Genomic DNA, 16,986 nt, shown 5'->3' on the forward strand with positions numbered 1-16,986 from the left:
AGATGCCAAAAACTACCTTGAACAGCGTTTTTGCTTTAGACCACTGTTTTGTTTTTTTTGTTTTTTGTTTGTTTGTTTGTTTGTCTTTTTTGTCTGTTGTTGTTGTTGTTGTTGCTATTTCTTGGGCCGCTCCCGCGGCATATGGAGATTCCCAGGCTAGGGGTTGAATTGGAGCTGTAGCCACCAGCCTACACCAGAGCCACAGCAACGCAGGATCCGAGCCGCGTCTGCAACCTACACCACAGCTCATGGCAACGCCGGATCGTTAACCCACTGAGCAAGGGCAGGGACCGAACCCGCAACCTCATGGTTCCTAGTCGGATTTGTTAACCACTGCGCCACGACGGGAACTCCTAGACCACTGTTCTTAACAGTGTTGAGGCTGGTCAAGAATTCACATCGGAAAACGTATTGACTGGTGCATTTGCTGCTTTCTGTTAAAGCATGTCAGAGCGTAAGACTGGGCTGCCATATGGAGCTTTGGCCTTTGAATTCTTCTTTGGCCCATTTCTCCTGCAAACAGTAACTTAAAATATATGGGGTACATATTTTAGTTTATGACCATAGTAATTCAATAACGAGATGTGTGTGTTTGTGTGTGCACTTCTGTTTGTCTGCTTCTTGCATCAAAACATCCTCCAGCTGTAGTCCTTTTCCTTCTGTGTATGTAAAGCCAGTAAACAAAACCAAAAGCCATGGGAAAAGGGTAAAGAGAGCAGCAGAAAGGATCATCCTCTTTTGTGAAAAAGCCCACCACCAGCTGAATTTTAAAGAAAAGTTGATGGCTCTTTTTCTCTTGCCCATATTAATAGAACAAAGCGCTGATCCTGGGGCAGAGGGGTCCTTCTCTGTGTTGGAAATAAATTTCATCTTGTGCTGGGATTTCTCCCTGAAGAGGAGACTCTTACATCTGATTTTAAGAAATGATTGGTTAGAGGGAAAAGGAGGGGGGTGGGAAGCAAGCATCTGTCTTACAGGTTAGCTTTTAAATTATACTGTTTGGTTTTGTCATGGGATACCCTGCTTTTAACTCACCAGTGAAGTCTGTGAGGCTGGGCTTTGCATCTATTTTTATCCCATGCACTCTACCCCTGGTACAGAATAAGGTTGCTGGATTCCTCACAGAACTCCTGTCCACACTCAGCCCTGACTTGGGGAGTTGGGGAGTTTGGATCAGCTTTTCCTTGACTGGGGGTAGGAAAGGTGCTGGGAGGAGGAAACCAGGCGGGACCATTCAGAGGAATGTGATAGCAGATCTGGGAAGGCTGGACTCTCAACCAGCCAAGTGTCAGGGCAGAGTGAGCCTCAGAGAACAGCAGCTTCCCCCGTGCCAGAGTGCAGGACAGACCAGACCAGACGCGGGAGGCCGGGCAGGGCCGTGTCTCTGGGACAGAGGGGGCAAGGTCACGCAAAACCGGACACAGACTTCTTCTCTGGCTCTCCATGTCAGCATGAACAGTAACCGAGGTCCTGGGCAACTGCATATCAGCTTATTAGAATTCATGGGAGGTTATTTCTTATGTGAAATTCTAAAGAATTAAAGGATGAATTTGGACAGTGATGGAATGGATGACATCATCAGTCAAGAATCCCCATTGGATATGGAGGGGAATTATAAAAAGGTAAGGGGGGAGAGCCCTTTTGTTTGTAAACAATTGGACCATTTTTCTAACTGGGAGAAAGATCACCCTTGAGGAGTGGCCAAATTCCACACTCCCGGGCCATTGCCATAATATATTCAAGAAAGCTAAATGCACAGACTCAAATGCCTCTCCCAGCTTGTATTCATTAATATATTATCGAAGTAACTGGCATACACATGTTATTCTGAAATAGAAAAAAAAATCTATTATTATGCATTTAGTTTCCAGGCAGACGTTTTATGTAAAGGAATAGTTTTTTAAATTATTGACATGTTGGCAATTCACTTGCAATAATTACTAGCATTAGTTCTATCTCTCTAAGTGTAACCTTTATAAACAATGAAAAATGTAAAGTTTACTAAGTGTGGGGTTTTCAAAAACTGATACAGTATCTGCTAATTCTTTGTTAATTCTTTGGTTGCCTTTACTTTGGCAAGGCAGTAAATATATTTTTGGTATGTTTTATATGGTAATTGTCTGGTAATAACAGGCCCAGGCAAAAATAGCTTTAGTTATATGGGTGAGGTCATGAAATTAAACTACAAGTATATGCTTGTCTGTCCACAGAAGTCTAAACACTATGTCCTTCCCCCTTATTATTTTCCATAAGTCAAGTGTAGGTCACAGCACAGCATAGTATGAAGAATCAGGGCCCTTCCATTGTGGACCTGGGAAAAAAGACCTCAGAGGTAAATATCCTAAAACCGTAAAACTTGCTCCTAAATTTTTAACTTGATCAAATATATCACTAACTTTTCCCTGGATTGAGATAGAAGCTTCTATTTGGATAGATCTTTGTGGTTAATGATGGAAAATATGGCAGTTTAGATCTTTTCAGTTGTGTGTAAGGATAGGGGCTGTTTTAAGTACATGTTTTATTTGTTAGAGCAGTTCACAATAGCTGAGGTTCCTTCTCCAGAAGCTGAAACTTAAATATATAAAAGAGGTTTAAATGACCTGCCATGTTGCTCTGCGTGGTTTCCATCCCTTGTGATCTCCAAGAAGGAAGTGAGGGGCCCAAGGGAATAAGTGCTCAGAGTCCTGAAATCTAACACCTCTCTGATGTCCCTTCCTGCCGGAAGTGGGTGTGCAAAAGATACTTGGGACACTCAGCAATCAGTCAGTCACTTACCCAACCCAGGCAAACAAGCGCTCAGTTCTCATACTGCCTCTATTGTGAGTGCCAAGGGACCAGTCACAGCTTTCTTTATCATAGCGTTTTCTCAGATAGGAAAGTATAGGTCAGTTTGCACATAGAAAAAAATGAAAGACATACCATTGCTAATGCAATAACAATAAAGTAATGACCAATATAGCTTTATCCTACTTAGAAACTGAGAGAAAGCCCAGATACCTGGAATGACTGAGCTGTGATATGCCGGTAGCCTGATACTGTGACAAAGAAGTAAGGCTCAAGTAGCTTTAAAACATCAACAACAACAAAACAGAGTCGCATTGTGTAACCCTTTATCTCACTAAGGCAGTAGAAGGCCACATGTGACTTCAGGAGAAATAGTATCTGCTCGGTTAGCACAAAAGACCATCAGATGAAACTTCTAGATGTGTAGGATGCCCAGAAATCAGTGTACATTGTTCTCGACCTTAAACATGGGAGTTGTTCTCTTGTCACTTCAGGTTTTTAACTGCCTGTCTCAGGCAAAGTGCTTTCAAATGTATGCATATCATAGTAACTATGAAGACTTCATTATGCTAAAAAATCACTCTTGATCTTTTCATTAAGAACTTCAAGTAAAACATGGAGTTCCCTTCGTGGCTCAGCAGAAATGAACCTGACTAGTATCTATGAGGATGCAGGTTCGATCCCTGGCCTCACTCAGTGGGTTAAAGATCCAGTGTTGCCATGTGCTGTGGTGTAGGTCGCAGATGCGGCTTGGATCCTGCATTGCTGTGGCTGTGGTGTAGGCCAGCGGCTGTAGCTCTGATTTGATCCCTAGCCTGGGAACCTCCATATGCCGTGCGAATGCTGTGCCTCCATACGCATGTGCTGCCCTAAAAAGACCAAGAAATTTTTTAAAAAAGAACTTCTAGTGAAACAGGGCAATATGTGCTTTTCTTTAAAATGCTAAAGGGTAGGAAAACAATTACCTAGTATAAAAATCACTTTTCCTAATTAGAATTTTCCTTTTCTAAGTTTTTTTTTCCTCTGTTTTCTTTTTGCTATTTGGTTGACTAAGTGGAAAATTAAATCAGATGCTGTAAAGCAGTGGTCTGCAGGCTTTTTTGACCTCATTTCCATCAAAAATGTTTTTGAGCCCATCCTTCTAATAGATATATATTCCGTTCATAATTTCATACCTATATACCACTGTAAAAATACATTGTATATGTGTAAAACATACACAGTCAGCCCTTGGCATCTACAGGGAATTGGTTCCAAGACCCCCACAGATACCAAAATCGCAGAATGCTCAAGTCCCTTGTACAAAATAGTATGGTATTTGCATATAACCCACACATACCCCTTTGTATACTTTAAATCATCTTTAGATTACTTATAATACCTAATACAGTATAAATGCTATCTAAATAATTGTAAATACAGTGTAAATGCTATGTAAAAAGTTGCTGGGTGCACAGGCAATTCTCGTCTTGCTTTTTTGGAATTTTCTGGAATTTTTTTCCCAAATATTTTTGATCTGTGGTTGATTGAATCTGCAGATGTGTTACCCACAGATTCGGGGGGCTGACTGTATATAAATAGGTATTTTTAAGATTAAGATGTTTAAAATATAAATAAAAATTAAAGTTTTAATAATTCTTTCATAACCTCTTTGAGGTCTGTTGTCCAAAATAATTCGAAAATTGGTATATCCCTGTCTGGGTATAATAGAATTTCCTATACCAGTTGCACTAATAAATACCACATGCTTATAGGGATTATTTTACAAGGTTGTTTTCAAGTCAGGCAAACAGCCTTCAGGGGAAAGGTCACTTTAAGATGACTAAAATTAGATTCCACCCAGGCAAAAGAAGGAAAAGTATATACATCTGTTCCATTTCCTTGGGGAAAGTCCTGATGATAAGAAAGACATTTCATTAAGGACCTCTGGTTTATTCAGTAATAGTAGTTAAGACTGTACTCAACAGAAAACACATCTTAGTATCTAGGGAGGAAAGCCTACACATTGGCAGAATCTGACGTGCGTGTGTCTGGTCCATTATGGTCCTGCCTTGCCCTGAGCAACCTCTGAAGCTCCAGCCACACAGCCCTTTGTCTTCAGGACATGGAGGTATACAGCCTGCTGATCAATATTCTGCTTCCTTCAGCATCACTCACCAAGAACCCTCTTATGTCCCTGGCATTGGGAGCAGGGCCAGGATCACAGGAGGAAGGCTGGGCTTCCCCTCAGGGAGCTTCCAGCCCAAATGGGGAGGCAGATAAACCAATAAGCTGCCATAAAACTGAGGCCACCTGGAAGGGCATTCATATGGTCAGTGTAGACCTAGAAAACACCCAGCCTGTGCCATCTTGGGGCCAGAGAAAGATCCAGACTGTATCAATGGAGAGAGAAAGGAAACCAAGAAAACTGAACATGAAATGCTGCAGAAGATTGGCTCCTACTTTGTCTCAGAGCAGAGCAAATACAGGGAAGCTGGCCTTGCCTTCTGTCCCCAGGCTGCTACTTGGAAAAGGAGCTGAGGACAGGACCGTGTGTGGTCAGAGGACGGGCAAACCAGCTCGCCTGGCTTTGTTTCTCCGAGGTGCTGTCTCTAGTGTGGTGCATCCAATTATGGTGAAAGATTAGGGAGGAGCCTGTGAAAAAATTAAAAGGCTGGAAGGAACAATATTTAAAGTGAAGCCACAGCTGCGCCTCATGTTTTTTTAAAAAGGTGAATGGAAATGACTGCTTGAGATAAACTGCAATAAACAGGAACACAGAATGCCAGCTGCCATTCCAGACAAGAGCTCTGCCCTCCCCACACAATTACAGAGGAAAAGCAGCCGTCGACCTCCATTAACCCTCACGTCTTCCTGTCTGTAAGGGCTGAATACGCTTGAAGAACTCTGTTAAGTTCCTGAACCCTGGAGCCCAGCCCCATCTCATTCCCCTGGGACAGTCTTTTCCACTTTCTGGACTAGTCTCCTTTTCTTTTAATGGAGAAATTGGCCCGGTTGGTTTTAGGTCTTATAAATAGGAAGCCTCTTGCCTCCTAGTTCAGGCTTCTTTGCATCCTGTCACCATGCTGGTGCACCCCGGTTAGCCAGCGTGATCGGGGAATGGGTTCTTTCAGATAACTAGATTTTCCATATTTATGGTATGTGAATTATATCTCGTAAAAAATAAGCCACACATACATTTTGGGGGGAAGGTGTTGTGTATTTTTTTAATTGAGATGTAACACATACCATAAGATTCACCACTTCAAAGTGTACATTTTGAGGGTCTTAGTATATTCATAAGGTTGTACAAACCACTGCTCTCTAATTTCAGAACATTTTTGTTAGCCCTCCCACCCCCCAAAAAAAAGATACCCATTAGCAATTACCCCCAATTCCCACCTCCCCCACAACCATTAATCTACTTTCTGTCTTTATAGATTTGTCCCAGACATTTCTGGGTCTCTTTTATCCTTTTCTCCATTCTTCTCAGCAGCCTCCTCTACCCCTCCCTTTAATATTAGCAACTGGACCATTTAATGAGTTTCTTTCTGGATCAGGCATTGTGCCAGGTACTTTCTATATAGTATTTTATTTAAGCCTTAAAACAACCTTAAAATAGCATCTTTATCCCTTTTTTCAGAAAAGGGTACAGGGCATATACTGTTTCTGTAACTTGGCACTAGTAAGTGTCAGAGTGAGGATGTTAGCTTGGGTCTTCTTGACCCCCGAGTCCCCTATGCTGGGCTCTGGCTCTCTTTCCTGGTCGCACACTTGTGTCCAGCTCCCCCAGATCCTCCAGTCACCCTGATGTGGGAGACAGGAGGCACCAGCTTCCTGGTGATTGACCGCGGTTTGGCTCTTTCATAAGCATACAGGAGCTGTTTTGGACTGCTGTCTTCTGACAGTGATACTGAGTGGCTGAGATGGTTTTACAGACTTGTAAAATAGCGCCTGTTAAAAATAGAGTCCCCAGATAACACTGTCCTGTGTCAACTCTGCGTAGTCTCTGCAGGCAATCATTTGAGAACGGGAAAGAGCTCAAGATGCACCCAGCAATGCATGTTTTGGATATGCTGCTCAGAGGGGAGGAAAGCTTTACTTTTCAACTGTATCCCTTTAAGGTTTAATATTGAAGCAATTCTACTACCATAGTGGATTGCACCTTGGGCTCCTTTACCTCCACCAGAGTGCCTGTTCAGCCAGGAAGTGGCTACTGAACTGCAACCCTAGGTACTTGTTGTTAAAGGCTTTTGCTCCCGTCCTTAACAATTAGACGTTCAAGTGTTAGAGACTCTGCACAATGGCACTTCTATCTGCCCGTTTTGGTTTATATCCTCTCCCTGTAGCGCGAGCAGAAGGAGTGACATCGATAGGCAAAACCAGAGTTCCTGTTGTGGCTCAGCGGTAATGAGCCTGACTAGTATCCATGAGGATTCACGTTGCATTCCTGGCCTCACTCAGTGGGTTAAGGATCTGGCATTGCCGTGGCTATGGCTGTGGTGTAGGTCACAGATGTGGCTCAGATCTGGTGTTGCTGTGGCTGTGGCATAGGTCGGCAACTGTAGTTCCAATTTGACCTCTAGCCTGGGAACTTCCATATGCTACACCTTTGGCCCTAAAAAACAACAACACACACAAAAAATAGGCAAAACCATCCTCAGGCTTAACTAACTGTAAACAAATGTCTCCATCCTCTGGGATGGCCTCCCAACACTTTTAAAGTTCGAGATTTCGTAGGTAAAACAGGTGTTAGAAGGCCCCTGGACCCTCCTTGAATGGCTGACCTGGACTTCAGGTCTCCAAGGGCAACTCTCCCATGAGTGCTAATGTTGAGCAGGCTGAACCTGAGCCTTAACACTGCCCAGCAGCCTGTCCTGACATCTAGTCCAGAGGATTGTTTAGGCAGATCACTGTGAGGATGCACAGATAAGAGATTTCAGCAGCATTTCAGGAAACCTTTCTGGACTGTTGAATCTAAGTACCTGAAATGGAAAATGTCAGAAAGACAAACTGAAAACAAAGCATCCAGACTTTGTATCCATTGAGTGATACAATGGAAAGACTCTAAGCATTTAACTTATGTTCCCACTAATAATTGAAAAGCTCTTCCCAGGGGATGAAATAAGATAAGTTACTTGAAATAACCTGCATAAAGCAAGTATTTATGCCCTTAACATTCAAAAGCATATAATCTATATTCTGATAAAATGCTTTTTTCATATTTTGATCTTGTGACAAACCCATGATTGTTTCTGAGAAAATAATTAGAAAGTACCATCTGTATATTTGGGCTTTCTTTTTTATTTCATTTTAAAGAAATTAATACAATTTGCCTAATTAACAAATTTGTTAATTAACAAAGAAGAAGTTCTGTCCTTCTGGTTCCTCAGACTCCTCTGCACTGGAATACTGCCTATAGAGTTAAACTTCCTTTCTTAAGCCAAGGAGAGAAATAAGAGTGACTGTTATTTTCCTAAAGCAAGAGTTCTTTTCCATAGGGAGCTCCAGAATCCCAGTTACATTCCCTGGTGGGTGCTCCTAATGGCAGTGACGCCAGATATCACTAGGCAATAGATTGCACTCAAGCAACGAGATCATTAATTGCTTCCAAACAGGCATCCTGGCAAAGACTTGGCAGAGGCCACATGGCTACAAATGAAAAGTACCTAGGTCCAGAGTCTGGACATTCCATGTGCAATGGATTTGTGCTCAAATAAAGAAGAACCAACTCTGTTATGTCTAGCTCCTTGGTCTCTCCACATGTTTAAAGCCATGGTTCTCAAGGTGGTTGTGTCAGCAGTATCTGAGAACCTGTTAGAAATGCACTTTCTCAGCCCCACCCCAGACCCTCTGAAAATGGTCTGTGTTTTTTAAACCCTCCAAGTGATTCTCATGCATAATCAAGTTTGAGCACTACTGGTTTAAAGTGATTTGTGATAAGAGAGAAGGGCACATTGGGCATGTACCCACATAGGCGGCTCTCCTCATGACACACCAGTGTCACAGCAACCTCCCTGCATCCTGAGTTCCTTCCTGGGCCTTGGGGAACCAGGGTTTTCATCAGCTTCTGGAATAATGCAGCCCCCAGCCCTTAGGAAGTTTTCTCTCAGTGGCACATTGCTTTCCTTTTTCCCAGTGGTGGAAAATGATCACACCGTTGCCTTAACAGTGTCCTGGGCCTGTGTGGGACACTGAGGTAGAAGATGGAGAAAGAACTTTCAAGCCCTGGAGGCTTCTTCAACTTGGAGAGGGAGAGGGGACCTTCTGTGAGAGAGCTAACCCCTTGAAATTCTGGAGGCTTGTTAGAAATGTAGAGTCTCAGGCCCGGCCCCTGGATCAGAATCTGCATTTTAGCAAGATCCCCTGATGATTCATATACTCCTTGAAGTCTGTGAAGTTAACGGTTTTAGCAAAGAAGAAAGGAGGCTGCCAGCAGTGGCATCTTCCAGGGATTGTAGTGAACTGAGGGGGGAGACTACAGTCGCAAATAGGCACATCCAATAATAACAGGCTATTTCATTCTCCCGGTGAAAGGTAAAAGTAAGAAACAGTGGAGCTGGGAAGGACAGGAAGATCAACCCAGGGAAGAGATGGAAGATAGGAAACTGGAAGAAAAGATTTTCCTTTCTCCTACTTCCCTTCCCCAAAACCGCATCCATCCAGGCCCAGGTTGTGGCTGCTCCTGAGCTTACACCTGCTTTTGTTCCCAAAGCACAGCTGTACATTTGCATCAACTGTACCTCCCTGATTCCTTAAGCCAAACTTCCTTAAATGTCTTCCTCCTTTGGGGAGTTTTAGGAACCCCTTCCTCTTGGTCAGACAGGTCCTTTTCGGGGTATGTGGGACCAACATCTGTGCAGGAGAAGGAAGCAGCCGTTTGCAGTGTCCTGAGCAGCAGCTGGCTTTAGGTTTAGGCTCAGGATATTAATCCCCAAAGTGTGTTTCTGAGAACCCTAGGGGGTTCCCATGAAACTAGTTTTAGAAATTTCTAAATTTTAGAAATGCAGAGGATACCAAGTCTTCTGCTTCCAAATTTGTAAGATTAGCACCTGAAAGGCCAGGTGGCTCCTGCTTCAGAGACCAGCGACACCAGGATGCTGCAAGCAGGGTGAATGGGGCCAGAGGGGCCAGGGCAGGACCAGAGCATGGGTTCAGGAATGTAACCTGCATGCAAGGGACAGGCGGGTACACTCAGGAAAGAGGCAGCTGCATCCCGAAAAAAGTAGGGGAGGAACTGGGGGACGTACCAGCTTTGGAGATGGATGCTGTCTACCCAAGCAGAGCATTTTGCTTCTTATTTATTTTACCAAACACTCCTCTTGGTTTTTGTCAATTCTGGGGAATTGCAGGATGGTGGCATGTTGGCAAAGGCTGAACCCCAGTGTTCGAGGTCTGAAAGGGCTCAGGGATCTGTGTTCTGAGATTGCGGCTTTCACGGCACCCTCAGAAGCCATGTGAGCCTTATCTTCCAGGCACAGAGGGTGGCAACAGGGAATTCAACAACAGGCAAGGGTGAAAACTGTGTCCTGTGGTTGGACAATGGTGAGTTTGTGAGCACGTTTTTACTCTTGATCATGGTCTTGATAGCCTGCCCCCTGGTGATGAGCTGTTCTTCCTCAGGTGCCCTTTTGCTAGCAATATCAGCTTTACATGTTTTAGGTTTGCTTTATGACATTATTTCCTAAGGCCGTTTTAGGAGTGGACATAGCTCTGCTCTTCATAAACACAGACGGTGTTGAGTCAGCCTCTCCCTTTTCCTGTGTACTTTGCTGTTCCTCACCCGGAGGCATCTTTGGGCTTTGGGGGTTGGAGGACATAATTGCCCTGAAGGTATAATTCCTTAGAGAGCAAAAGGACTTTGAAGCTAAACATACATGCACGAGCACACACGTGTGCATGCACTCACACAGACAAACACACATACCCATACTTTAGCATGTGGGCAGCTAGAAGGAAATCAACTTCCAGTTGTTGAATTTTAAGAGAAATATTTTACTAGTCAATTGAATCTTAGCTTCTTGAAATGTTAGGAATGGCATTTGTTCCAAAAGGAAGCTTAAGTAGTGGTATTAAGAGAGTGGCTCTAATGAGAAGATATTTGTATTGTAAATATTTGTGGTTACGGAGTTCCCATTGTGGCACAGCAGAAACAAATCCGACTAGTAACCATGAGGTTTCGGGTTCAATCCCTGGCCTTCCTTGCTCAGTAGGTTAAGGATCCAGCGTTGCTGTGAACTGTGGTGTAGGTCACAGACGTGGCTTGGATACTGCATCACTGTGATTGTGGCATAGGCTGGCAGCTATAGCTCCGATCCGATCCCTAGCCTGAGAACCCCCATATGCCGTGAGCGAGGACCTAAAAAGCCAAAAAAAGAAAAAGAAAAAGAAAAAAAAAATGTGGTTATGATTAGGCCTTGGTGTGTATGTTTTGCAGTCAGGCACTTTTTCCTTTTCTGAGAAAGCATCACATCCATTTCAGGGAAGAAGTAGATCCATATCCAGATCCTGCATCCTATCTCCATTCACAGTGTCCTCCTGGACACCTTGCTCATGGACGTGGAGGAGTGATGTTGAAGGAGCATCCTCCTGGCCCTAGAAAGATGGACTTGAATCCTGGCTCTTCTATCTAACAGTAGGGTAACCTTCCTTCACCCCCCATTTCCTCATCTTCAGAGCAGGAATTCTTGGAGAATTAATTATAATAGCTGCAATTGATTGCAGATTGACGTGACTGTGGCCAGGTACTGCTGCTAAACTATTTACATAAATTTTCTCATTAATCCTCCAACGTTAAGTGAGATCTTTACTTCTGGACTGGGTAGGGTTTTCCAGGCACAGAGCCAGCAGACAGGAAGCGAGCTATTGACTTAACTCTGTAATACTTAGATTTCAAATGCAAAAGGACTAAATCATATACTTACTCTAAACTTTGCAAAAGTCTCAGAACTTTATAGAAAAATAAGCAAACTAGAAGCAGGCAATTTGAAGAAAAGCAAGTACATTATCTGAAATAATTTAAATATTTAATATCACTGGCAATCAAAGAAATTAAAATGAAAAGAATAGCACTTTTGCCTATCGAGTTAAGGACCATAGCATTTTTTTAAGTGAAAATACTCAGTGTTAGGCAGGATATAGTGAAAGCAGCACCCTTGTACGTTGCTGGTGGGCATGTAAATTGGAACAGATTTTCTCTTGAGCAGTGTGATAAGATGTGTCAACAAATGTTCACACTCAGCTGATCTGGTAATTCCACTTCCAGGAATTTATCCAAAGGAAATAATCAGACATGTGGGCAGGAATTTATGTAAAAATGCTAACCTCTATGTGATTTTTAACTGGATACAACCCAAATGGCTAATAATAGAGGGTAACTCCATAAGACAGAATGATATGCAGCCACTAAAAATTGTATTTTTAAAATTTTATTGAAGTATAGTTGACTTTTAGCAAGTATATTTTCAAAAGAACTTTGAATGAATGAGGGAAATTCTCAAAATATGTTAAACAATATGATTTCAATTTTATAAAAAAGAGAAAAATACACACATAAAAAACAGGAAGAGTTCCCATCATGGCTCAATGGTTAACAAATCCAACTAGGAACCATGAGATTGCGGGTTCGATCCCTGGCCTTGTTCAGTGGGTTAAGGATCTGGCATTGCTGTGAGCTGTGGCGTAGGTTGCAAATGCAGCTCAGATCCCGAGTTGCTGTGGCTCTGGCGTAGGCCGGCGGCTACAGCTCTGATTAGACCCCTGGCTATAGCTCCAATTAGACCCCTAGCCTGAAACGTCCATATGCTGTGGGTGTGGCCCTAGGAAAAGACAAAAAAAAAAAAACAAAACAAGAAGGAAACATACCAAAATATGAGTGGTGATCTGAGTCTAAGTGATACCATTATGGGGACTTATTCTTTGTGCTTTTCTTGATTTATTCAGCAGCATCCAGAGAGGAGAAGAGGAAAAAGTTGGTATTAAAAAAATAATTTAAAAAACGGGAGTTCTGGTCATGGAATCTGGCTGCAGATCCCTGGCCTTGCTTATTGGGTTAAGGATTCGGCATTGCTGTGAGCTGTGGTGTAGGTCGCAGATGCAGCTCGGATCCTGTGTTGCTGTGGCTGTGGTGTAGGCCATTGGCTACAGCTCCGATTCAACCCCTAGCCTAGGAACTTCCTTATGCCGTGGGTGCAGCCCTAAAGAGATAGATGGATGGATGGATGGATGGATGGATGGATGGATGGATGGATGGAAGGAAGGAAGGAAGGAAGGAAGGAAGGAGGGAGGGAGGGAGGAAGGGAGGGAGGGAAGGAAGAAAGAAAAGGAAAGAAAGAAAGAAAGAAAGAAAGAAAGAAAGAAAGAAAGAAAGAAAGAAGAAAGAAAGAAAGAAGGAAGGAAGGAAGGAAGGAAGGAAGGAAGGAAGGAAGGAAGGAAGGAAGGAAGGAAGGAAGGAAGGAAGGAAGAGTTGGTGTATTGCAAAACAGTCATCTTTAAACTGTTAATGAATTATTCCGGAATAAAAAATTGTAATCAATGTAAATTGAAATATTTTTAAGACGTCCACTATAGGTTTAGCATACCAAATAAATCAGAAAATATAGACACAAAATCAAGGGTGTGTTCACACCTTCACACCTGGGATAAGTGTTTTCTTTAAATAAAACTTTTTCCAACCCCCAGGCTCTTATTGGACAACATTAGTCATTGACACTCATGTTGTGATCTGCCGATTTTATATTTAGATATTTCATTCCACTCACCAGTTTTCTGACTATGGACGACATTGAGTGAGAATCTCTATTACATGGATTGAGAGAGAGGTTCACCACATTAAATGGAGCCTGCATGGCAGATTTTGGGATTTCGAAATGAATTTGCTTTAAATAAAGATATCAAGTGTTTTGGTTCTGTTTGGACAGTACTATCACCAGTACCAGCACGGCATATTTGTTAAGAGTAGGTTGCTTTAATTAAGGCTCCCTGCACTACTGTTGCAAGTGCTTAGTGAAATCAAAAGCATTCGTACTTCCCCCTAACCTCTTGGTTACTTTCTCAGGGCTCAGTACTATGCTGGCCTAATAACAGCCATGAAATCAGCATCACTTCTGTAATTGTATAAAATCAGTCCTTCACCTTGTGGCAGTATCTCTCTCTCTCTCTCTCTCTCACACACACACACACACACACACACGCACACACACACTAAAAGCTCCTAGTATGCCACAATTCCACTGATACATGAAAAAATGGGGGGGGTATATCTATATAAAATGGATAGATTTAAATATAGTCACTAAGTAGGAAAGTTGAAAACATGATTGTAGTGTCCAAGAATTTTTAAATGTTAGAGAAAAGGAGAATAGAGATGAGCTTTCCTTGAACTACAAGTTCTCAAATTTATTGAACCTGAATATCCAGTGCTAGAGCCTAGGGATGTGTGTTTTACACTTGATCTCAGCCAAAAGGCTGATAAGCAATGGGAATGTGCATTTTAAAGTCTTCAGGAAATTCTGATGCAGACTGTTGAAGCTGACGCTGTCTTAGCAGTGTTGTGCTATATATATTTTATTCTGCATTTCCCATGTGATATCTACGAGCCACCTGTGGCTCTGGAGCTCTTGAAATACAGCTAGTATGACTGAAGGACTGAATGTTTTATTTTAATTAATTAATTTTTAACTTGAATGCAAATAGCTACATGTTGACTACTAACTCCCATGTTAGGCAGCAGCTTTAACCTGTGATTATACTGCCCTTTGCTTGTGATGAGTATATTTCATTACTCAGACAGTGATAGTCAGATGGTAGCTCAGAGCTTTCGCTGTAACTTCTGCATCCTGGTACCAGCAAATGTTGCTCCAGAACCTCCTACTGAGAGAATCCAGGCCATCGTGCATTCTGAAACCACATCCAATCATGCAAGCTGAATATTTCGTGATGTTCTCTGCTCAGCCTAGTCTCCAGGCCCCTGCACAGAACATAAAACAGTGCTTCTCACAGCCTTCCTCATCCCACAAAACAGAAAACCAAAATCTCATTCTCACCCTAGGATGTCAAACTCATTACATTTGTTTTTTGTAGTTGTTTTATTTTTAACTAAGGAAATCATGTCTAATCTTCTCTCCTGTTGTTTAAAGGGTTTAAAAGTTCAGCATGGTGAATTTTTATGGGACTTTTATGGGAAGCCGAGTGTTATAAACATATCCAAATTATCCCAGTAGTGTTGTTTACCAAATCCTTTTCCTATGCACACCGACCTGATGTCCTTTTAAAATATGGAGCAGATGGGTCCCATTAGAACCCCCCAGCTCTTCTAGGCACTATATAGGGTTCCTCACAGTTTAAACGTAGTGAGATCAGGATAACTCTTGAACAGAAACGAGTGTCCCCCTAAGGCTGTAAGCTGGGTGCAGGCAGAGCTGTGTCTTTCCATCCTGGCATAGACATGCGGCTCCAGCATCACTATGAGGCTCCCACCTCTCATAGAGGCTTGGTGCATGTTGGTTGAATGAATTCAGTTCTTGCCATAGAGAAAATGGACTGAAGGGATGATGTCAGGAAGAGAGAAGACAAGATCCAGGGAAAGGCAACATTTGAGATAAAAGCGATATGATTTAGGACAGAGTGCTAGCCCTCCACAACCTTGTCTTATCTAGCAGGTAAGAAGAAAGGCTGTAGTGCCAAATAATCTGCAGGTTATTGGGCCTGTAACCAACCCCTGTTGGACCCTTTAACCAACCCCAGGGTTTGGAGTGCTGACCCTCCCCTCAGTTGAAAATCTGCCTGTATCTTATCATCAGCCCTCCATTGATGTGGTTCCCCATCCACAGATTCAGCCAGTCATGGATCACAGATCACGTAGCACTGGAATATTTACTGTTGAAAAAAATCTGCAGGAAGTGGACCTGAGCGGTTCAAATCCATGTTGTTCAAGGGTCAGCTGTGGTTCTAACCTGGTGAAGATCATTTAGTATTGTGATGTTTCTTCCCTAGTCTAGTGATCCCAAAGAGATCTGAAGCATTGAAATGGCTCACAGAGGTGGAATCAGGAAAGACTGGTTTAATCTCAGGTCTTAATCATCCAAATGCCTTGGTGCTGTGGCCTGTTTATTTTTGTCTAGTATTACAGTTCTAAGAAACTTAGCAGTTCGATTGCCCATGGTTTCAATGTATCTGCCTGCTTATCGACATGTTTTCCTGAAATTTTAGGCACAGAAAAATGAGAGAGAATCTATCCGACAGAAGTTGGCACTTGGAAGCTTCTTTGATGATGGCCCAGGAATTTATACCAGCTGTAGCAAAAGTGGGAAGCCAAGCCTTTCCTCCCGGTAAGTGTTCTTTTGAGTTGATTTTCTGATATGTACCTAATGGATTTTTTCACCTGACTGTTTATTTAATAAGAGAGAACCTTTAAATCCTGGAGTATTTTCCCCCATGATACCACCACCTTTATTTGGATGCTAGGCAGACCTCTCCCCTCCTGTATGTTGGGTTTGTTTTGGGGGTTTTCGTTTTGCAGATTTTTGGCCCATTTGCGCAGGCCTTTGAGGTCAGATTTCTGTTATTTCATTTTTTATTTCTAGACACAATTTTGATTTTGCACTGTGATGGGAGAATCAAGCTACACTCTTAAGCAAGCCAGTCGCTGCTTAGAGAAGTGTGGCAGACCACCAGACTTCCCATTAAGCAGTCCCAAAGCATCCAGGCTCACCCCCGCACCCATGCATTTGATTGCAATGAATACTGGTAACTGAGAAATATGATTCCCACTTTGATCATTGAGTGTTTATTACAGAGCTTAACCTGTCCTCCAGGTGGTTTTTCTTTATCTTAATTCTTTTTTCTTTATCTTAATTGCTTTCAGAATATCATTGGTCATTTGCATAACTTCTAATTCCAGTTAAAATATATTGAAATTATAACTCTGCCTAGAAAATAAGGCTGTAGACCAGAGCTTTTCAAACTTTGATGTGCATATGAATCCCCTGGCCATTTTAACAAAATGCTGATTCTAATTCCAAAGATCTGGGTGGGGCTTAAGATTTTGCATTTCTAAGAAGCTTCCAGCTTATGTCCACTCCATGCTTCCAGCCTGTAGGTCATACTTTGATATCACACTTTGATTAGGGAGGGTGTAGACAATCTGCAGGATTAACTATCATGAGTACATGTATTCCAATTGATAAAAGCACATGGAATGTTGTTTTAATAAAGATGGTAGTA

At 42.5% G+C, this 16,986-nt stretch overlaps 1 protein-coding gene across 10 annotated transcripts in view; it reads left to right on the forward strand.

The window, feature by feature from the left end:
* SCHIP1 (schwannomin interacting protein 1) overlaps positions 1–16,986 on the forward strand; it is a 579,912-nt gene that overhangs the window by 532,426 nt on the left and 30,500 nt on the right. For 9 of the 10 annotated variants that reach the window (XM_047785674.1, XM_047785627.1, XM_047785646.1 and 6 more), the window contains one exon: positions 15,973–16,091. In XM_047785674.1, the coding sequence (XP_047641630.1) occupies positions 15,973–16,091 (119 nt within the window). Of the gene's footprint in view, positions 1–1,101; positions 1,623–15,972; positions 16,092–16,986 lie in introns of those variants that run through there. The other variant, XM_047785670.1, reaches the window with a different exon arrangement.

Source organism: Phacochoerus africanus, chromosome 1 (assembly GCF_016906955.1).
Source record: "Phacochoerus africanus isolate WHEZ1 chromosome 1, ROS_Pafr_v1, whole genome shotgun sequence".
Taxonomy (NCBI): Eukaryota; Metazoa; Chordata; class Mammalia; order Artiodactyla; family Suidae; genus Phacochoerus; species Phacochoerus africanus.